The sequence below is a fragment of the Prionailurus bengalensis genome, chromosome D3, assembly GCF_016509475.1.
Source record: "Prionailurus bengalensis isolate Pbe53 chromosome D3, Fcat_Pben_1.1_paternal_pri, whole genome shotgun sequence".
NCBI classification, from domain to species: domain Eukaryota; kingdom Metazoa; phylum Chordata; class Mammalia; order Carnivora; family Felidae; genus Prionailurus; species Prionailurus bengalensis.
In genome coordinates this window covers 33,926,232-33,948,644 of record NC_057356.1, presented here as the reverse complement: position 1 = coordinate 33,948,644, position 22,413 = coordinate 33,926,232, and the positions used below count along the sequence as shown (strand labels likewise).

At 41.1% G+C, this 22,413-nt stretch overlaps 1 protein-coding gene across 1 annotated transcript in view; it reads left to right on the top strand.

The window, feature by feature from the left end:
* Positions 1 to 4,148: 4,148 nt before the first annotated feature.
* NAPG (NSF attachment protein gamma) overlaps positions 4,149 to 22,413 on the top strand; it is a 28,155-nt gene continuing 9,890 nt past the window's right edge. Inside the window, exons 1-8 of the mRNA XM_043558274.1 lie at positions 4,149 to 4,287; positions 13,607 to 13,674; positions 15,896 to 15,980; positions 16,676 to 16,693; positions 17,333 to 17,363; positions 20,515 to 20,624; positions 20,741 to 20,807; positions 21,092 to 21,162. Of these exons, the coding sequence (XP_043414209.1) occupies positions 4,232 to 4,287; positions 13,607 to 13,674; positions 15,896 to 15,980; positions 16,676 to 16,693; positions 17,333 to 17,363; positions 20,515 to 20,624; positions 20,741 to 20,807; positions 21,092 to 21,162 (506 nt within the window). The 5' untranslated portion in view covers positions 4,149 to 4,231. The remainder of the gene's footprint in view (positions 4,288 to 13,606; positions 13,675 to 15,895; positions 15,981 to 16,675; positions 16,694 to 17,332; positions 17,364 to 20,514; positions 20,625 to 20,740; positions 20,808 to 21,091; positions 21,163 to 22,413) is intronic.

Genomic DNA, 22,413 nt, shown 5'->3' with positions numbered 1-22,413 from the left:
GAATCCGAAGCAGGCTCCAGGCTCTGAGCTGTCAGCACAGAGCTCAATGCGGGGCTTGAACTCACAAACCGTGAGATCATGACCTGAGCTGAAGTCGGTCGCTCAACCGACTGAGCCACCCAGGTGCCCCAAAAGTGTGGGTTTTTGAGTCAAAATAGTCAGAGTTCATCAACCAACCTCTCTCCCAAGCAGTGACAAAGACCCTTCATTTCCCTGAACATTCAGCTGAGGAAGGTGGGTCCAAGAATCTTGCTTTCTGGCAGCAGAGGAGACGAGGGGAGGGAGGTTTGTGCACATGAGGAGCCCGGGGATCCGGGCATGGGCATGAAGAACTCTCCCAAGACCACAGCCCAAGACCACAGCCCGCCATTAGAGAGCCGGGGGTAACAAGCTCTACCTCAGCCTTGTTCACCCTTTGATGGAAATCACTGTAGTCAGATCCAAAACCAGGACAGCATGTGGGAAGGTAAATTTTTGTGGAGGAAAGATAAAGAAGGAATTTTTAGAATAAGAGGAAAGGATGAGTTTGATGGGGTCACTTGAACCAGCAGCCAGCCTGGGGAATGAGTGGGACATTGAGCATCTGAAATTTTTTTTTTTAACGTTTTATTTATTTTTGAGACAGGGAGAGACAGAGCATGAACAGGGGAGGGTCAGAGAGAGAGGGAGACACAGAATCTGAAACAGGCTCCAGGCTCTGAGCTGTCAGCACAGAGCCTGATGCGGGGCTCGAACTCACGGACCGCGAGATCATGACCTGAGCCGAAGTCGGCCGCTTAACCGACTGAGCCACCCAGGCGCCACCAAGGGACATTGAGCATCTGAAGGGGTTCAGGAGAGGAGGTGAGAGATGCCCAGCAGGTGAGTCGAAGGCAACTGGGATATACCACCAGATTTAGCTTGAGAGACTACACTCTTTCGCCTTTCCTCAGTTGGTCCAGTCTTTTCATTTTTTGGCTCACCCAAGCTGGCTTCCCTAATATCCCTCCCTCAAGCCCTATTTCAACCCTAATGTAGGAAAGGATTGGTGGAGGTGGGGGGGGGGAGGAAGAAGAAGGTAGAATATTTGTGTACCCCCATTTACTGTCCCTGTTCTCCCTCCTCTTGCTCCCTGTCCTGTGAAGGAGAGTTAGCATGCACTTACACACCTTCCCTAGTCAAAGGTCTTTGGGAACATAGAACCCTCAGATGCCACGGGGATGTCCTAGCCTTCTTTCTTTTTTCCATTCTGTCTTTGTCTCTACTTAACAAAAGTAGATTTAATATTTGTGTCCTCTCATAGACCACAAGTTCCATGTGGGCAGGCATTATGTCTTGATAGGGTTTAGAACAGGCTACCCCTAAATATGGCACCTTGGCTTAGTGAAAACTTTAAGATGAAGAAATTCGAGAAACAGCAGGTGCAGGATGTCTCTCTGACCTCGCCCTTCTCTGCCGGAGCAGGTCATAAGACCCTGCAGGAGAGGGAAAAGTTTTTCTCAGCTCTCTTGGAATCTCTGGCTGGGTCTGCAAATTAAACAAAGATTAACAGGAGAAAAGCCTACAGGTATATTTCATGTAAGTTTTACATGGCATGGGAGCCTTCATAAGGAAACAAAGACCCCAAGATCCAGACCTGTGTACTTTTATCCTAGGTTCAGTGAAGAGTGGAAATATGACAGGTTAAGGAGCAGAAATAAGGGTATTAAAGTGGCGGACGCTTAGCAAAGCCTGTTTGTTCAGCTTCTTCTCCGTCTTTGGAGATAAGGATGTTGTTTTCCTCCAGGTGTAGGGAGGCAGCTCTCACATGAGGGTTTTATGACGTGTTTTCAGAGCAGAAGGGCGGTGGGCAGAGGAATTCAGAGTGATCTTCCTGCTTGTACTGTTTTCTCAAACTTCCTCAGCTTAAAACATGCAATACGCCAAGGTGACATATCTTGAGGATCATGTCCTGAACCCATCAGCCCTCCTATGAGATGTGCCCTCCTTATACCTGGAAAAGAGGACCTTCCTTATCTCAGAAGATGCAGGGATGCTGAGGGGACCCTGAATGATTAGTCCTTGCTAAGCTTCCCTCTGGTTACTACCCTTCACTCATACCCTTTGTCCTATTACGTTTTCCCGCAACTTTCCTTTCCTTCATCGACTCTAGCATCACATTCAGGTTTACCCACTTTTGCACGTCTTCATTTCCTGGGGAAGGCTCTTGTGTCCTGTGAAGCTTCCATTAAGCAGATCTGTATGCTTTCCTCCGGTTGATCTGTCTTTCCAGTCTAATTTACAGTGCCCCAGTTGGAGACTCTGAGTTGGGTAGAGGAAGATATTTCTTTCTCCCCCATGTTCCCTTGCTTACAGTTGTATCCTGTGGGTGTGGGCACGGTGCCTTGTGCAGAGTGGGTGCTCAGAAAATGTTTAATAAATGAATGTGTGAACAAGGGAGAATGAGGAGAAGCCTTTTGGTGCAGAAAAACTTCTGGGACAGTCAAATGGTTTTAGAGGTTGATAATGCTGGGTGGATGTTAAGTCTAATTTCCCTTAAAAATGTAACACTTTCCTGTTTTCTGATAAAGGCCCCAGTTCTCTTATACTGAACCAGTCATTCCGGAGCTGTGGTGAACTGGAAGTCAGGGTCACAATATTTTGCAACTCCTTTATTTCCCCACCTTTTGAATCTGGACTTGCCTTGTGACTTGCTTTAACCAATGAAAGCTGCGGAGGTGATTTTGAGTTGGTCCCAGAAGGCCTTGATTTCCTCTTCCGCCCCCCTTGGAATGCTGTGCCTTCATATAGGGAAGCCCAGGCTAGATAATGGGATGATGGTGGGAAGCCCCATGTGTGGGTGGTACTTATACCCAAGAAACTAAGTAAGGAAGTGAGGATAGATGAGAGGGGTTCACTGGAGAAAAGGCGGACTATTCGGGAACTGATACAGATAATTGGTAGATGGGCTGATGAGGCCAAATGCAAGATCTCTCGTCAATTGCTATTTCCTATTACACAAGAAGTTAAGAGTTGGCAGGCAGGCAGGCAGGACGATTGTGTTGGAATTTTGAGGAGAAAGAGGGTGTCAACAGCCATCCAAGTGAGTGGGTGAGTAATTTGACAGGAAAATAAAGAACAAAAGCACCAAAGATCTCCTTGATGCTTATGATCATTAGAATGAGTAATGTTGGCAAGCTGGTTTGGGTTTTTTTCTCCAGCCACATTTCCTTGCTCAAGAGCAGTTCCAGAGTAGGTAGAGAGTTGGGGGTTTTCTAGACAAGGAGAGAGGAGAAAGGGACGGCCACGGAGGTTGAGGTTTAGTTACCAAAGAGTAGCTAAAATGATAGAACACAGAATCTACGCTGGGTAAAGAGGGGGAAATGAATAAGAGTAGAAGGATAGGAAAAGGTGAGCGTTCTGTTGAAGGTGAAAAATTCCTGGCACGAGGAAAGGTGATGTGGAATGGCAGGAGGAGGTTAAGTGGAGGTTAAGTACGCAGTTACGAGTAATTAGTAAGGTCAAGAGTATGATCCTGGGAATGGGTGGATGAGTTGGTGGGGTTAGAAACTGAGAGGCTGCCTAGGCATTGCAGGAATCGTCTTTGTGGATATTGAAATCACCGTGACTTAGCAATTGAGCCAAGGGTGTTACTGGCTATTATTTCTGCTTGAACATTGCAAGCGATCCTAACTCCGTTTCATTCAGAGCGCTCACCGTAGTTTGTAGCGGCTGGGTGATTATTTGACAGTAACCAGGACGGACAGTCTGTTTTGCTTACTGACTGACGTATAGTTGGCGCTCAAAAGGCAGGATGAGTGAATGAATACTCTTTCAGCCATGGGACAAATGTAGTAAATTATAGCACCAACGTATTTTCACATGAAGAGAAAAGCAAGGCTCCGCGAGGGCGGGGGTTTTTGTCTGTTGTACCCCCTGCTGATTTCCCGGTGTTTGGAACCGCGCCGGCACATATTAGATGTTCAATAAATAATCATCGAACGAACGCCGGAACGAAACAACCACCGTCAGTGCCCACGGCTCCTGCGCTAGAAGCGCAAGGCTCACACGAACCCTGGCACTCTGCGCCTGCGCGTTGTGTGCCTGCGCTGCCTCTAAACGCCCCGCCCCCAGCCTGCTTTGCCGCATTAGGTTTGAGCCCTACAGGCCCCTGTAGCAGCCGGGCTGCCGCGTCGTCCCGGCTTTCCCCTCGGCGTTCCCACGCCTCCTCAGCCGGGCTCTCGCCCTCCACGTCAGGGCCCGGACCTTCGAGATGGCGGCTCAGAAGATAAATGAGGGGCTGGAGCACCTCGCCAAAGCAGAGAAATAGTGAGTGAGAGACACTGACGTGGGCCGCTGTCCCGGCGGTGGGTCGGTGCCCCCACCCCCGCCCGGTCCTGGCACCTGCGAGTTGGAGGGAGGGCGCGGGGGAGCGAGCGGGGAAGGCAGCGGCCTCCCGGAGGGGCTGCGGCCTGGGCGGGGCCAGCTTCTCCTCCGGAAGCGGACTTGGTCCCCCCCCTGCCGGAAGTCGTCTCCTCTGTCTTTTGGGGTCGGTGGGCTGGAGGCTGTGCAGCTGCTTCTGTTCTGGGCTCTCTGGACTGGATGATTGGTTTAGGAGACCGTCTTGTGCACTGTAGTTTAGCAGCGTCCGTGGCCTCTAGCTACTAGATGCCTGCAGCACCTCTCCTCCCTGTTCGAGCCGACGAAACTGACCCCCTGGGAGATAAAATCGCCTTCTTGAAAACCAGCACTCTAAAGTAGAGTTGAGAAAGGAGCTACAGATGTACCCTGAAAACTCCGCAGTTGTCTCTTCTGTCCCAATACACGGTTTTGGGGGGGGGGGGGTTGAGCTTCCTTAGTCATTTTATGTGTTCGCCCAGCTTCTGAGATGGTACTAAGTAGGCACCCAACAGACATTTGCGCAACTGAACTGATTCGTCCAGTCCTTGAACACTCTCCTCCTCCTCCGTGTCATTACTGCAACGGATTTCTGTCTAGCAGTTCTAGAACATGAAAAAGTCTACATGGTGCCGTGTGTCAGATGCTTCACATACCTGATCTGAGATCTTTACAACTTTGGACGTGCAGAATTTCATTTTACAGAAGAGGAGGCGAGGCTTGGAGAAACTTTATGGTGACTTGCCCGAAGCTGTACGGTTGAAAGGTGGCAGCGCCAGTTTTTGAACAGTGGGAAAATTCAAGATCTTTCCGGTGTACCATATCACTGCTTCCAGGCAGTGTGTAAGGTACTGGAAATGACCACAACAGTCTTGCTTTCTACTGAGAGCAAACGAAAGTATCATTAGAAAAGTGTGTGTACTAAGGACCAGAATAAAGCTGTGTTAACTTTGCTTTGGTAGCACAGGGAGAAAAGTTTATTCTGCCTGGGGAAATTTAGGAAGATTTCCCAGAGGTGATTTCTGAGCAGGGCCCAGAAAATAAGTTTTTAGACGGAGGGAAAATCCTGTGAGACAGCATTTATGCACAGGATGTAGTCTGAGCACAGCCCTGAAAATATGCTGGGAGAATAGTTAATGTAGAGTAGTTGTAGTGCCAGGGGATGAGCTAGAGCAGAGAATTTGGGGTCGGACTTTGAAGGGGCTGCTCCTCTGATGGTCCTGAACCTTAGCTCTTCTGGGGATCATATAAGGAGTGGGACGTGTTTAGGTTTATTTTTGGCAAAGAGGTGTGGCACCAACATGGAGAATGGGCAGGGAGAGAGAAAAGTGAGAACTTTGGCCTATTCGGTAAGCAAACATCTGCAAAGTTGTCCTGTGTATCTGTCCCAGCCACTGGGGTTATTGAGGTAATGAAAAGTGGTCCTTTGCTCAGGAGCCTAGACTTCACAGGTGGGCATATAAGTCAGATATTAAATGCTAGAATAGAGGTATGCAGTGGTTTCAGTGGATATACAAAGTAAGGAAAAGTTACTATCCTCGGGGTGGGGGAAATGGAAGAAGAGAGCAGGCAGGAAAGGTGACTTTCCCATGACAGGTTAGTAGACTTGACCGGGGTCCAAATTAAAGTAACTGTGCAGGGGGCAGGATTGGGCAACATCTGTCAGACAGAATTGGCAATCTTTAATGACTTGACCGGAGTGAAAAGCTTGACAAGAGTCAAGGTTTCGGAGAGTTTGGAGAGATGAAGTGGAAGAGAGATCTTCAGCTATTGACTCTTCTCTTTTTTTAATTAAAAAAATTTTTTTTTAATTAAAACAATTTTTTTAAAATTTATTTATTTATTTATTTTTATTTATTGAGAGAGAGAATGAGAGAGAGAGAGAGAGAGAAAGAGAATCCTGAAAGGATTCTGCAGTCACAGCACGGAGCCCAATGAGGGCTCGATCTCCGGGACCAAGAAATCATCACCTGAGCCAAGGTCAAGAGTCAGATGCTTAACTGATTGGGCCACCCAGGCACCCTTCTTTATTGACTCTTGGGACCAAAATATCAAAAACACTAACAGGTAGAGCCATTAAATTAACCAGTGTGCCTTCTCTCTTTCTTATTAGATGTATTTAGTTGACTGGGGATGATTTGCTGTATTTTTAAATCTCTAGCTCTTTCCATGTGTAGCACATCAGACAATACATTCATACTGTGTTTGGGTTGGGATTTAAGAAATTACGTTAGTATACAGAATATAACGAACCCTTTAGTGTAGGGTGAAGGATTAGAATTTTGCCTTATTGGAGTACTTCTCTAGTGTTGTGGATTAGACTGCAATTTAAACATTTTATTTTTCTGAGCAATAATATTCTTGGTGAGCTTAAAAAATGGCTCACACATTTGGATCTTATAGCAGTGAATACGCAAACACAAATGTTAAACATGCTTATTTGGCAAAAAATATTGCTTAAAAGTTAGGGCTGACAAAATAAACATGTATTTCTGAGGGCTCTTGGGGATTCCCCCGTCTTTCAGTTAGGGTGCTCCTTTGAAGCAGCTTACAGTGTTCTGTGTAAGTAGACTTTCCTTATTGAATTGAAATTTAGAAACTAAAATGACATTTATTTAGCAGTTCTTATGCACACCCAAGTTTGACAGTCACTTTACTTTAGTGACTTTAAAGTGTTAAAGTTACTTCAAAGTGTGAGTCTGAGCTTATTTTAAAATAAAAAAGGAATAAAATATTGAAGAAAGGGCAGGTAAGGTAAGGACTCAAAATTGATGGTCCTTTGCTTTGGTATCTAAGGAACCAGTGGTCATCCTGGAATAGCTTCTGTTGTTTTCATAACATCCTCATCTTTCTTGTTATCCTCCCTGTTCACTGGTGTGAGTTCTCAACCCGTGTTGCTGACTCCCTGTGGTGTTCCTCTGAATGTTTATATTCTGTAGTCTTTCTGCTCATTCTCTAAGATATCCCTAGGGGATCTTACCTAGGCCCCTGGTGTGGCATAAGCCAGTGGCTCCTTAGTTAATACCTGTAGCCCCTCCTGAGCTTCAGCCTCATGAATCCAACTGCTTACTTGATGCTGTGCTGCAGAGGGTCTCAAGCGTTAATGCACCTCACGGTCTGTTATACTGTGATTGCTGCTGCCAGCCCGGGGTTTCTGGTTCTGTAGGTCTGGGGCAGGATGAGTTAGTATTTCTAGCATGCTTTCTGGCAGTGCTGGTCTGGGGACCCCACACTGAAATTTCTGCTGTATGTGGATGTTATACCAACATTTCAAAAGAAGGAAACCCACATCTATGATAGTGAAAGGGAAAATGGCGAGGTTGTAGTTCATTGTGAATAAATTTGGGTAGAGGTGGGCAAGATGGTAACTTTGTACCTGGTGGCCTCCCCATGTTGTTGTTGGTATTTTGTTTTGTTTGTAATATGAAATTCATTGTCAGATTGGTTTCCATACAACATCTAGTGCTCATCCCAACAGGTGCCCTCCTCCATGCCCATCACCCACTTTCCCCTCCACCCTACCCCCCCCCACCCCCCATCAACCCTCACTTTATTCTCAGTATTTAAGAGTCTCTTATGTTTGCCTTCTTCCCTCTTGTAACTTTTTTTCCCCCCTTCTCCTTCCTGCTGGTCTTCTGTTGAGTTTCTCAGGATCCACATATGAGTGAAAACGTATGGTATCTGTCTTTCTCTGTGTGACTTATTTCATTTAGCATCACACTCTCCAGTTCCATCCACGTTGCTACAAAAGGCCATATTTCATTCTTTCTCATTGCCACGTAGTATTCCATTGTGTATATAAACCACAATTTCTTTATCCATTCATCAGTTGATGGACATTTAGGCTCTTTCCATAATTTGGCTGTTGTTGAAAGTGCTGCTGTAAACATTGGGGTACAAGTGCCCCTCTGCATCAGCACTCCTGTATCCCTTGGGTAAATTCTTAGCAGTGCTACTGCTGGGTCATAGGGTAGATCTATTTTTAATTTTCTGAGGAACCTCCACACTGTTTTCCAGAGCGGCTGCACCAGTTTGCATTCCCACCAACAGTGCCAGAGGGTTCCCGTTTCTCCACATCCTCATCAGCATCTACAGTCTCCTGATTTGTTCATTTTAGCCACTCTGACCGGTGTGAGGTGGTATCTCAGTGTGGTTTTGATTTGTATTTCCCTGATGAAGAGCAACGTTGAGCATCTTTTCATGTGCCTGTTGGCCATCTGGATGTCTTCTTTAGAGAAGTGTCTATTCATGTTTTCTGCCCATTTCTTCACTGGATTATGTTTTTTGGGTGTGGAGTTTGATGAGCTCTTTATAGATTTTGGATATTAGCCCTTTATCTGGTATGTCATTTGCAAATATCTTTTCCCATTCCTTTGGTTGCCTTTGAGTTTTGTTGATTGTTTCCTTTGCCCTGCAGAAGCTTTTTATCTTGATGAGGTCCCAATAGTTCATTTTTGCTTTTAATTCCCTTGCCTTTGGAGATACGTCAAGAAATTGTTGCGGCTGAGGTCAGAGAGGTTTTTTTCCTGCTTTCTCCTCTAGCGTTTTGATGGTTTCCCCTGTCTCACATTCAGGTCCTTCATCCATTTTGAGTTTATTTTTGTGAATGGTGTAAGAAAGTGGTCTAGTTTCATTCTTCTCTGCATGTTGCTGTCCAGATCTCCCAGCACCATTTGTTAGAGACTGCCTTTTTTCCATTGGATATTCTTTCCTGCTTTGTCAAAGATGAGTTGGCCATACTTTTGTGGGTCCAATTCTGGACTCTGTATTCTATTCCATTGGTCTATGTGTCTGTTTTTGTGCCAATACCATGCTGTCTTGATGATGACAGCTTTGTAGTAGAGGCTAAAGTCTGGGATTGTGATGCCTCCTGCTTTGGTCTTCTTCAATATCACTTTGGCTCTTCAGGGTCTTTTGTGGTTCCATACAGACTTTAAGATTGCTTGTTCTAGCTTCAAGAATGCTGGTGCAATTTTGATTGGGATTGCATTGAATGTGTAGATTGCTTTGGGTAGTGTTGACATTTTAACAATATTTATTCTTCCAATCCGTGAGCATGGGATGTTTTTCCATTTCTTTGTGTCTTCTTCAGTTTCCTTCATAAGCTTTCTATAGTTTTCAGCATACAGATCTTTTACATCTTTGGTTAGGTTTATTCCTAGGTATTTTATGCTTCTTGGTGCAATTGTGAATGGGATCAGTTCCTTTATTTGTATTTCTGTTGCTTCATTATTAGTGTATGATAATGCAACTGATTTCTGTACGTTAATTTTGTATCCTGCGACTGCTGAATTCATGTGTCAGTTCTAGGAGACTTTTGGTGGAGTCTCTCGGGTTTTCCATGTATAATATCATGTCATCTGCAAAAAGTGAAAGCTTGACTTCATCTTTGCCAATTTGGATGCCTTTGATTTCCTTTTTGTTGTCTGATTGCTGATGCCAGAACTTCCAACACGATGTAAAACAACAGCAGTGAGAGTGGACATCCCTGTCGTGTTCCTGATCTCAGGGGGAAAGCTCTCAGTTTTTCCCCATTGAGGATGGTATTAGCTTTTCATAAATGACTTTTATGATGTTTAAGTATGTTCCTTCTATCCCGACTTTCTGGAGGGTTTTTATTAAGAAAGGATGCTGAATTTTGTCAGATGCTTTTTCTGCATCGATTGACAGGATCATATGGTTCTTATCTTTTCTTTTATTAATGTGATGCATCAACATTGATTGATTTGCGAATGTTGAACTAGCCCTGCAGCCCAGGAGTGAATCCCACTTGATCATGGTGGATAATTCTTTTTATATGCTGTTGAATTGGATTTGCTAGTATCTTGTTGAGAATTTTTGCATCCATATTCATCAGGGATATTGGCCTGTGGTTCTCTTTTTTTGCTGGGTCTCTGTCTGGTTTGGGAATCAAAGTAATGCTGGCTTCATAGAATGAGTCTGGAAGTTTTCCTTCCCTTTCTATTTTTTGGAACAGCTTGAGAAGGATAGGTGTTACCTCTGCTTTAAATGTCTGGTAGAATTCCCCAGGGAAGCATCTGGTCCTGGATTCTTATTTGTTGGGAGATTTTTTTTCTTTCAATGTTTATTTATTTTTGACAGAGAGAGACAGAGAGAGAGAGAGACAGAGAGACAGAGAGACAGAGAGCATGAGCGGGGGAGAGGCAGAGAGAGAGAGGGAGACACAGAATTGGAAGCAGGCTCCAAGCTGTCAGCACAGAGCCCGACACAGGGCTCTAACTCATGGACTGCGAGATCATGACCTGAGCCAAAGTCGGACGCTCAACTGACTGAGCCACCCAGGTGCCCCAAGGGAGATTTTTGATAACTGATTCAATTTCTTCACTGGTTTTGGGTCTGTTCAAATTTTCTGTTTCTTCCTGTTTGAGTTTTGGAAGTGTGTGGGTGTTTAGGAATTTGTCCATTTCTTCCACGTTGTCCAGTTTGTTGGCATATAGTTTTTCATAGTATTCCCTGATAATTGCTTGTATTTCTGAGGGTTGGTTGTAATAATTCCATTTTCATTCGTGATTTTATGTATTTGTATCTGCTGTCTTTTCTTTTCAAGAAGCCTGGCTAGAGGTTTATCAATTTTGTTTATTTTTCAAAAAAACCAACTCTTGGTTTCATTGATCTGCTCTACTGTTTTTTTAGATTCTATATTGTTTATTTCTGCTCTGATCTTTATTATTTCTCTTCTTCTGCTGGGTTTAGGCTGTCTTTGCTGTTCTGCTTCTATTTCCTTTAGGTGTGCTGTTAGATTTTGTATTTGGGATTTTTCTTGTTTCTTGAGATAGGCCTGGATTGCAATGTATTTTCCTTTCAGGACTGACTTCGCTGCATCCCAAAGCGTTTGGATTGATGTATTTTCATTTTAATTTGTTCCCTATATTTTTTAATTTCTTCTCTAATTGCCTGGTTGACCCATTCATTCTTTAGTAGGATGTTCTTTAACCTCCATGCTTTTGGAGGTTTTCCAGACTTTTTCCCGTGGTGGATTTCAAGTTTCATAGCATTGTGGTCTGAAAGTGTGCATGATATGATCTCAATTCTTTTATACTTATGAAGGGCTGTTTTATGACACAGTATGTGATCTGTCTTGGAGAATGCTCCATGTGCACTCAAGAAGAAAGTGTATTCTGTTGCTTTGGGATGCAGAGTTCTAAATATATCTGTCAAGTCCATCTGATCCAATATATCATTCAGGGCCCTTGTTTCTTTATTTATTCTCTGTCTAGATTTTCTATCCATTGTTGTAAGTGGAGTTAAAGTCTCTTGCAATTAACCACATTCTTATCAATAAGGTTGCTTATGTTTGTGATTAATTGTTTTATATATTTGGGGGCTTCTGAATTCGGTGCATAGACATTTATAATTGTTAGCTCTTCCTGATGGATAGACCCTGTAATTATTATATAATGCCCTTCTTCATCTCTTGTTACAGCCTTTCATTTAAAGTCTAGTTTGTCTGATATAAGTATGACTATTCCAGCTTTCTTTTGACTTCCAGTAGCATGATAGATAGTTCTCCATCCCCTCACTTTCAATCTGAAGGTGTCCTCAGGTCTAAAATGAGTATCTTGTAAACAGCAAATAGATGGGTCTTGGTTTTTTTATCCATCTGATACCCTATGTCTTTTGGTTGGAGCATTTGGTCCATTACATTCAATAGTATTATTGAAAGATATGGGTTTAGAGTCATTGTGATATCTGTAGGTTTCATGCTTGTACTGGTGTCTCTGGTACTTTGTGGTCCTTGCAACCTTTTACTCACAGAGTCCCCTTTAGGATCTTTTGTAGGGCTGGTTTAGTGGTGATGAATTCCTTCAGTTTTTGTATGTTTGGGAAAACCTGTATCTCTCCTTCTATTCTGAATGACAGAATTGCTGGGTAAAGGATTCTTGGCTGCATGTTTTTTCTGTTCATCACATTGAAAATTTCCTGCTGTTCCTTTCTGGCCTGCCAGGTTTCAGTAGATAGGTCTGTTACTACTCTTATGTGTCTACCTTTGTATGTTAAGGCCCATTTATCCCTAGCTGCTTTCAGAATTCTCTCTTTATCCTTGTATTTTGCCAGTTTCACTATGATATGTCCTGCAGAAGATCGATTCGATTCAGGTTATGTCTGAAGGGAGTTCTCTGTGCCTCTTGGGTTTCAGTGCCTGTTTCCTTCCCCAGATCAGGGCAGTTCTCAGCTATGATTTGTTCTAGGACACCTTCAGCCCCTTTTTCTCTCTCTCTCTTCTGGAATTCCTGTGATGTGGATATTGTTCCGTTTGATTGCATCACTTAGGTCTCTAATTCTCCCCCTCGTACTCCTGGATTTTTTTATATATATCTCCTTTTCTAAGCTTCCTCTTTTTCCATAATTTTATCTTCTAATTCACCTATTCTCTCCTCTGCCTCTTTAGTCCGCACTGTGGCTGCCTCCATTTTATTTTGCACCTCATTTATTGCATTTTTTAATTCATCATGATTAGTTTTTAGTCCCTTGATCTCTGTAGCAATAGATTCTCTGCTGTCCTGTATGCCTTTTTCAAGCCCAGGGATTAATTTTTATGACTATTACTGTAAATTCTTGTTCTGTTATATTGCTTAAATCAGTTTTGATCAATTCGTTAGCTGTCGCTATTTTCTGGAATTTCTTTTGAGGAGAATTCTTCTGTTTCGCCATTTTGGCTAGTTTTCTGTCCCTTATGCGTTTTAAAAACTTGTTGTGTGCTCTGCACCTGTGAGCACTGCTATATTAAAGGAGAGTGGTACACTGTCCAGGGCCTGGCCCTTCAGGAGGTGTTTTTCTGGAGATTGTTACTTGATCTCTATTTTCGTGTCCTTGGTTATTTTATTACCCTACTGGTAGTAATAATTTGGACCCTCCACCAGATGTGCTTGGATTTGTTCCTTGGAGCAGCCCAAGAAGGCAGCTGGGTAAGAAGATAAATGCCGGTTTGTTTGTTTTTTTTTAATGTTTGTTTATTTTTGAGAGAGGGAGAGAGCATGAGCAGAGGAGGGGCAGAGAGAGAGGGAGACAGAATCCAAAGCATGCTCCAGACTCTGAGCTGTCAGCACAGGCCTGACATGGGGCTTGAACCCACGAACTGTGAGATCATGACCTGATCAAGTCGGACACCTAACCGATTGAGCCACCCAGGCACCCTGTTGTTGGTTTTTTAAAATCACCTATAAAGTTATTAAAGCAGGGTTCTGACTTACACATGTAGTTGGTAACTTGTGTCTTCATTTCCTTTTAGCCTGAAAACTGGTTTTTTAAAATGGAAGCCAGATTATGACAGTGCCGCTTCTGAATATGGAAAAGCAGGTATGTGTGACCATAACCTTGTAACTCCAACGTGTAATCTTAACATAGGCTGGTAACTTCTCGGCAAAGTACTTAACACTCGATGCTCTAAGATTTTAATAGTTAAAAAAAACAAAAAACAACAAAAAAATAAACCTGCCCAAACCCTTGCTTTGTTCTCACTTGTTATTTTCAGATGTGTTGAGGACTGAGTGAGAGGTCCAGTTCCCTGCAGCTGTCTGTCCTGACGGCAGAGATGGGGAGGGTTGGTGGCACATAGCTGCAGGGTTTTTGCATTGTTCTTACATGCTTGAATTTCAGTCAGTTGTTTGCTACTTCCAGGAGTTTTTCTGTATCTCTCTCTTGTGCTTCCTATAATTGAATAAAAATTTTTCTTAACTTTTAAAAATTTAGCCTTAATCTGAATCGATCTGCCAATCTTGTGTTTGTTTGGCACATGTTTTTTTGTTTTTGTTTTTGTTTTTTTTTTTAATTTTTTTTTTTTTCAACGTTTATTTATTTTTGGGACAGAGAGAGACAGAGGATGAACAGGGGAAGGGCAGAGAGAGAGGGAGACACAGAATCAGAAACAGGCTCCAGGCTCTGAGCCATCAGCCCAGAGCCTGACGCGGGGCTCGAACTCACGGACCGCAAGATCGTGACCTGGCTGAAGTCGGACGCTTAACCGACTGCGCCACCCAGGCGCCCCGGCACATGTTTTTTTAAGAGCCGCACTTTTGAGATACACTGATGTGTTCATGAAGTATGAAGCTTATAAATATTTGAATAAATTTATCTGTACATTAGATAAAAATGATCTGCAATATGCAACAGAGAGGGACTTTATCAAAAATTTAGCATTCAGTTACGGAATGATAGCTTTCGGCATATCCACAGTTATTTTGGATATAAAGCCTAATGCGGTTTTTGAGGTGCTCTGAATACATTTGCAGTTGTGTTGCAGCCACAGCTTGGATCACGTTTGTTAGCCGAATGTAGAGACCACCTGTGTAATGTGCTTTTGATAGACTTTAGTTTTAGTATATCACCAAAGAATGCAGAAATCCGGTAAGTAGGAACTAATGAGTGTTTAACACTTTCATTTAAATCCTGAGTAAATTCTCTCTGTTGACTTACGCCAGTTATTTATGTTATACTTAAAAGGAAAATTATTAAAATCAAACCTCGTGTGGATTCTGTCGATACCTTGTACAAGAATGCTTTTGTAAGTGGAGGGCACAACGTTTGGCAAATCTCCTGAGGGAAATTAAACACAGATTTGTTTTATATGCATCCGAGACCATGAGTTGCTTTCACAGATAACGTATTTCAGGTCCTGTTTTGCCATTAAATCATCCTTTGTTTCTTTTCTTTAAGGGGTTATGCAAAATACATTTAATCATTAGAATAACTTTTTAAAAAAGCAAAATGTGGACGTCCAGGGATGAAAATAGTTCGGTAGTTTATTTTCAACATTTTATTGAAGAGAATTTTCAGAGTTTGATTTTAACAAATACTTTTTTTTTTTAAACAGTATCCTTTTTTACTTATTTGTAAGCAACCCTTGGCAAGTTTTCCAAAATCTGTAAGATCCTATTTTAGGACCATTCCTAATTGTTTTACTCTGATGACACTTTATAACAGTGAGCAATATATTTTAGCTCTTTGGACAATAGAAATGTCATTTTCACAGAAACCTACTGAACACTGTAAAAGCTTTAAAAGACATGCATTGTTAATGTTTTGGGCATTTATTTAAAGATTGTGACAAAAGGAGGGTTTATTACACAAATATTGAAGGTGTTTATTGGTCTTCAGTTTCTAAATAACTTGAAAGATGGACTTAGCTATAACCACAGCACTGTTTTTATTATTAACGGTAAAACTGGTGAAGTAAGGTACTGTCTTTTATGACAGTACCTTATAAAGGTGTTAAAAAGTAGGTGTTAAAAAGACTTGGCTTTGAGTGAAAGTAGCACTGACTTATCGCCAGTAGTCTACAATTAAAAAAAAAGCAAAAACAAAAACAAACTTTTGAAAGTACTTCTAAGTTACTGGTAATGAAAAAAGTGACAAGAAAATTGCTTTTTAAAAAGTGCTGTTTTATAAAACTTCTTAGGTGTTTGATTAAAATAAGTATATTTTCTAATACTTCCCATGTGATACAGATTTTAGTAATGATTCGTTGGAAGTTTTGTCATGATGGATTAGAACGTCTGTCTTTGTTGTTGTTCCGTTTCAGCTGTTGCTTTTAAAAACGCCAAACAGTTTGAGCAAGCGAAAGATGCCTGCCTGAGAGAAGCTGTTGCTCATGAGAATAACAGGGCGTATCTTTTTCAACCTTTACAAAGGAGTTCGGGAATTAGAATGATACAGACTGAAACTCCTTTTGTTATAAGTTGGCTACGTGTGCAGAGAACAATGCTATTAAGTTAGAAAATGATCAGAAAAGTTCTGCATTTTTAACTGAGGGAGCATTTACAGAGACTGCTCATAATGTTTACACTGTTTTGCAGAACTGTAGTTGAGAGTTTATTTCTGTTGTTTCTGGATTTGCTCCATGGTGGTTTTACTTGGGCTGAAGTGAGGGAGATACACAGGTGCTGAAGAGTGAGGCAGGTAGTGGAAATTTTTAAAATACAGTCTTCCTTAGGTATTTGAAAAAAGATGAGTAGTTTAAATAAATTTTTCTGAGGTATTTGAAAATTTACTCTGTAAAAAGTGTCTTTTTTATCTACTTTGAAATTGCGGTTGTAATAACCTTGCATTTTAGTGAAACTTTACAGATAAATGGGCAGTGGAAAGAACTTAAAAATCTATGTGGTATTTTTATTTTTTCAGTGTTTTTTGTGAATTATGTAGTTTTAAGCGACATCAATAGGCATAAAATTACTGCTTCATCTGTTTGTAGGATTTGTCTTTTGGAACCATCTGGGGCAGTTGACGTTTTTTAAGTGGTAGATCTGTAGAAACTGTTGATTTGGTTTTTTTCCTTAATTTTAACTTTGTTACATCCATTCAGTCTTTTTCATGCTGCCAAGTAAGTAAATATTTTCCATGTTTTCATGTATTTGCAGTTTATGTTTTAAATGTTGCTGTTTTTCCATAGGTCGGTAAATTTTTCCTACGTTATAAATCCATAAATAGTGAATTATTTTGTATTGATTTAGATAAAATCATCATTTCCATTTGTTTCAGTCTTTACCTGACCCTTAGAAATGAAGTCACTCCTAAGATATACAGCGGTTAAGTTCAATTCACCAAATATTTTTAGGGCCATTTTCTTCAATGACCTATGAAAAAACAAGTATGTTTCCCCCCCTCTTCCTTGATAGTTAATAGTACTTGTGGAGAGAAGCAGGCTTTCTCCTGCTTTCGTGGAGAGTACATGTTGCAAAACTTGGATTTAGTTTTGTCACATAGAAAGTCCTTTAACCTGTCTGAGTTTTACTTAATTTTGCATCTGCAAAGTAAAATCCCTTTAACTCAGATGTCAGTTGTTTCCAAGGCATTATTGCCCTCAAAAATAACAAGAAGAAAAATGTTACTCAAGGCCTAAAGCAGCATATAGTGCCTGAGCCAATTTTAATTGATCTAACTTCTCCTATCTGTGGTAGAAAGTTTCTCCTCCTCCTTATTTCATTAAGATCTCATCTGAGAACTTGTATTCTCTTTGCAGAGCTTATGAGCAAGCTGGCATGATGTTGAAGGTCAGTACTGTGTCACAACTGTTCTGTAGGTAAAATGAATTAACTAAAAGGTGTTAAAGTAAATTTGTGTTGAGATTGAAAAGTCTCCTTGCTGTAAGGTGAGAGGTGCTGCGATTTTATTTCCAAAGTATATTCTGTGTGTCTTAAGATAGGGAGTTTTAAAGGTGAAATTTAAGAGAAAACTTAATGGAGGAAACCAGGAACAAATTTCTATGCTTTGTAACCAGGAGCTTGTTGATAAACAGCTCTTTGGGAGATTTCCCTACTCCTGAGAGCTTCATGAGATTTTAATGCAGTAAAAATTTACAAATACATGTTTTTTGTTACTCTTGGGCTTTATTTTTTTAATTTTTATTTTTAACTTTTTTTAAAATATTTATTTTTGAGAGAGACAGAGACAGAGCCCAAGTGGGGGAGGAGCAGAGAGAGAGAGGGAGATACAGAATCGGAAGCAGGCTCTGCTCTGTCAGCACAGAGTCCGACACGGGACTTGAACTCATGAACAGCGAAAGTCAGACACTTAGTGGACTGAGACATCCAGGCACCCCACTCTTGGGTTTTAGAAAGGAGAGTTTTGCTTGTTTTATAAAAGCTGGCATTGAAAAGAACCTTAGACTTAAGCAATTGATATTTAATTCTGATTCTTGTTGAATGGAATAGTTGGCTAATGTGCTTGTGCCGCTTTTCGTATTTCTGCCTCATTAAAGCAGGTTGGGAAGTAATACACTGTTGTGGTGAGAAAAAACATGTAACTTTATGACACTTACAAAGCATGCCAAGTAGCAGTTGACATAGAACATTTCCTTTCCATTTTTATGTTTCCTAATACGGTAAAAGCTGTTTGAATTATTATGAAGCTTTAAGAACTCATGCTTTAGTACAACTATTTTTTTTAATTTTAATGACTTTTATAATCTTAACTGATTTTTTTAAAGAATACATGCTCATTGTAGAACATTTAGAAACTGGAAGGACCAAAAAACGTTAGTAATGAGTTTATTTTTTTCTTTTAGTCATTTTTCTATGTACATATGTATCTTACTATTTACATTTAACTTTTTCATGGAGATTTTCTTTTTAATGCCATTTAAAAAATTACTTTCAAAATATATATCACGGGCTTTAAGAATTTCCATATCCTTTGACCTAGGAATTCCAATTCTGTGACTCTGTTGTAAAGAGACAGATAGCAAAGATTTATGTGTAAAAATGTTTATTGTATATTGCTTAAGAAAAATGGCAGTTATCTAAATTTTTAATAAGATATTTAAATAAATTATGGTGCTTCCTTGTGATAAACTGTTACGTTGCCGTTGTAGTAAAGCTTTTCTGGATAAAACCTGCAACCAGATTTGGTGATGCAGGTCAGGTTATCAGCAGTTTCTTAGCAACTAGAATTTCTCTTGTAGCCGAAGGAGCTGGGTGTCTGCCCTGACCTTCTGCTGTCCCAGGTCCCCCTGAGAAATAGGAAGCTCCCAGGTGGCTCGTGTCATCTCATTTGTGGCTATTATTAGGATCCACTCTCTTAATACAGAAATGCTAGACCACTATAATTTATAATCCTCACAGCTTCAGTTTATATTCTAACAGCTGGGCTAAGACTTGAGTCTTCATAAAAAGATATTATTTTGACATCATTTCCGTTGTGGTAGTATTGGTTTAATTTGAGGATTTGAAGGCACTGCTTTGAATGAAGGAAAAATAAACCTAGTAGGTAGGGGAAGAGACAAGAGAAAATGCTTTCTGCCATGCTCTTGTATTTAAATTAAATGCCTTTGGACAGTCCTTAGCAGGATTAGGGGTCCTGAGCTACTTGGCTCAGCGTTAATTCCGTGGGTTGAAATTTCCATTCATACAGACCTTCGTAATCATCTGCCAGCAAGGCTTAGGAAGTGACAATATGTGGAAGGATGCCGAGTGGAAGACACCACTTACTGGAGTCGCCCCTGATTCTGTCATTGTACGACTGTTAGATTTCATATCCTGGTTGTTCCACAGAAGCAGTAGGGTGACTCAGGCACAAAACCGCTGAAAATAAGCATGTTTTTATTTTCCTTTTGATTTTGCCATGCTACAAGAACATGGGGAAGAGTATAAAATAGTGTAACTTTTCAGATGGCAGCCTATCCTTGTTTATTCCTTAGCTAAGGAATGAAAAAGTTATATGTGGACATCAGTAAGAATGAGACCAACAGGTTTTGTATCCTAAAGAATTTGCCAACTTAGTGAGTGACTGAACAGGCAGATTTGAAAACAACCCATGAAACGTCTGCATGGAGCCTACTTTAAGATCTAAGGATGTCAACCCTAAGTAGGACAATGCCACATAAACCTTATATCTGGCTTGTAAATGATTATTGTTCTGTTTCTAAAAGAGTTTAGATTTGGAGATAATAGATGTAAGGACCACAGGATGCTGAGACCTATGATCTCCTAGTGAGGCATGGAGTTAACGTGTTGGTGGCACTCATTGTGGAAAAGGGCTGCAGACTCTGATGAGCCCAGGGCAGTGGGGACTGAGGCAGGCCTGGGCGTATAGGACAGCAGGGAGTGTGGAGGGGAGTGCGGAGAGAGGAGGTCACTGTAGGAGACGCCACGCCTCCCGGGACATCCGCTCAGCCTCAACCCACTCCTGCCATGTGGGAATGAAAACCTGCTGATGCCAGAGCTTGTGATATTTTTTTAAAATAGGAAGCTGTAAAACAGAACCTTTGTGAAAGTTTCTGATTTAAAACTACTGAATGGTTCAAGCAAGATGCGCTTGGAAATGACGTACAGCCCTTGAGCTGCTGGTTTGCAGCCTTTGGCATAGGCTTCGCAGCTGGTAGGGACTCAGTAAGTGTTCAGAGAATTATAAATCCTACAAAACAGTCAAGAGCAAGGGTTTTGGTTTCTACCGTTGGTAGAGCTTTTCTGAAACTCTAAAGTGGTGATGAACTCTGTAGAACTCAACTGATAACGTTTTTAGTTTGGCAAAATGAACTTGATGGGGGAGAGTAACCACGTGAAGGCATTTCATCTTAAATCTATCTGTCGTATAACGTATTCAGACGTTAAAATTAATAAATTCTACTTTCATGAATAAGGAATAAAATGAATTTCTGATTGTTAATTCTGTGCTTAAGCTGATGCATTTATCCTTTGCCTAAAGGAGATGCAGAAACTACCAGAGGCCGTTCAGCTGATTGAGAAAGCCAGCATGATGTATCTGGAAAACGGCACCCCTGACACGGCAGCCATGGCCTTGGAACGCGCTGGAAAGTGAGTGTGTGGAACACAAGTCTGCATAGGAGCCATTGGCTTTTTGTCTTAATAAGGTCCTTGGAAAAACAAGTTTTCTATCTCTCATAGGAGTCCACAATTTTCTTGTCTCATAGGCTTATAGAAAATGTAGATCCAGAAAAGGCTGTACAGTTATATCAACAGACAGCAAATGTGTTCGAAGTAAGTCTGAATTTTACTTTTTTCCTTTAAGTATACTTAGAATGTTTAAGCTCATTTTCTGTAGGAAAATAGAGAAATGCAGTGACTGCTTTTAAAGTTTTCTGTGCTCACAGTTGAACTATAGTTTTTTATTAGACAGTTAATAAAATGGATTAACAGCTTTGGCATTCTCCCCCTGCCCACTTTGATTGAGTGCTGTTACTTTTTTATCAAATAATTATTGGGAGGAAAAGAAGATTCCTAGATTAAAGCAGCCAACTGTCTCTTTTCTCTGATTGCTTCAGAATGAGGAACGCTTACGACAGGCAGTTGAATTACTAGGAAAAGCCTCCAGACTGCTGGTCCGAGGACGCAGGTAAGATTTCCAAAACTGTGTTGCTGTGTGTCCATGTAAACCTTCAGTCCACATTTGGAACCGTTAAGTAATGTGGGGAATGGCTTGTTAATCTATTTGGTGTAAGCCACAGGCACACCAGGCCACCGAGTAGAAAGAGTAATGTCTACAAGATGGAACATGGAATTAAATATTAAAAGATCTGCTGTTTTTGTAAATCTGATGCCAAAATGTATCATGCATTGTGGTTTTATTGGTTAAAACCTGGCTCAGCAGTGTGGGAGAGCAGTTGTCTTGATACGTTATTTGGTTGGGTTATAACATGTTTCTCTTGAGGAGAAATTGCTGTACAGGCATAAATAACAAGATCCCCCAATGTTCACCCAGGGAAATTGACCAGTTCTTGACAGTCAAATATTGTGATTAAATAGGGTATTTGCTTTTTTATCCTTTAAACATATGACTTAATGCATAAATAGCTGGACCCCAGAAACCTAGAATGCTACTGGATTTTCCTTTATTTTTATTCATTTACCTTAATTTAAGCTTAGTAGGCACTCTCTGTCATTAATAAAATTGTTTGCCAAGACACTGTTTAGTACTATTTAAGGTGAACACACTTAGAAAACTGTAAATCTGAAGGTAGATAACCTCATTAAATTTGCCCCTACTTCCCTCGTGACAGAAAAGACCCAAGATCTATTCTGTGAAGGAATCAAAAAACAAATGACTAAAGAATCAGTTGACCTTTTTCTGAGACTGAATTAAATGTTTTCTTCATGAAGACAATAGATTGTAAAATATAATTCAAACAGGTTTAAAGTAGCATCGGAATAAATTAATATAGAATTAATAACTTTGGTGTGTTTTCATTTAGATTTGCTACTTTATAGGACCTTCTTTCATTGATTAGGATTTTTTTGTTGGGCTAAACGGCGTAGTATTTTTGTTGTGATTTTAAATTAAGAGTTTTGTATTAAACCGTGAGGCAAAACTTAACATATACATAAGCCTTGGGTCATTACATTTATTCATTTTACTTATCTAAGCTTCCTAGAGATCCAAACAACTGGAATGCTAACTCCAACGCTTCCCAGCTTATAAACGGTGATATAGTAAGTTGAGGTCAGTCCCTGAAAGGGTTTCTTATAGAAACAGAGCTGTCTGTGGTGATGGTCCCAGGTGGTGCAGCATAGCTGAAGTGTACCTGGATTCTGATTCTCTGAGCAGAGCCTCGCACTTGGAGAGACAGGCAACGGTGCCCTGGACTTT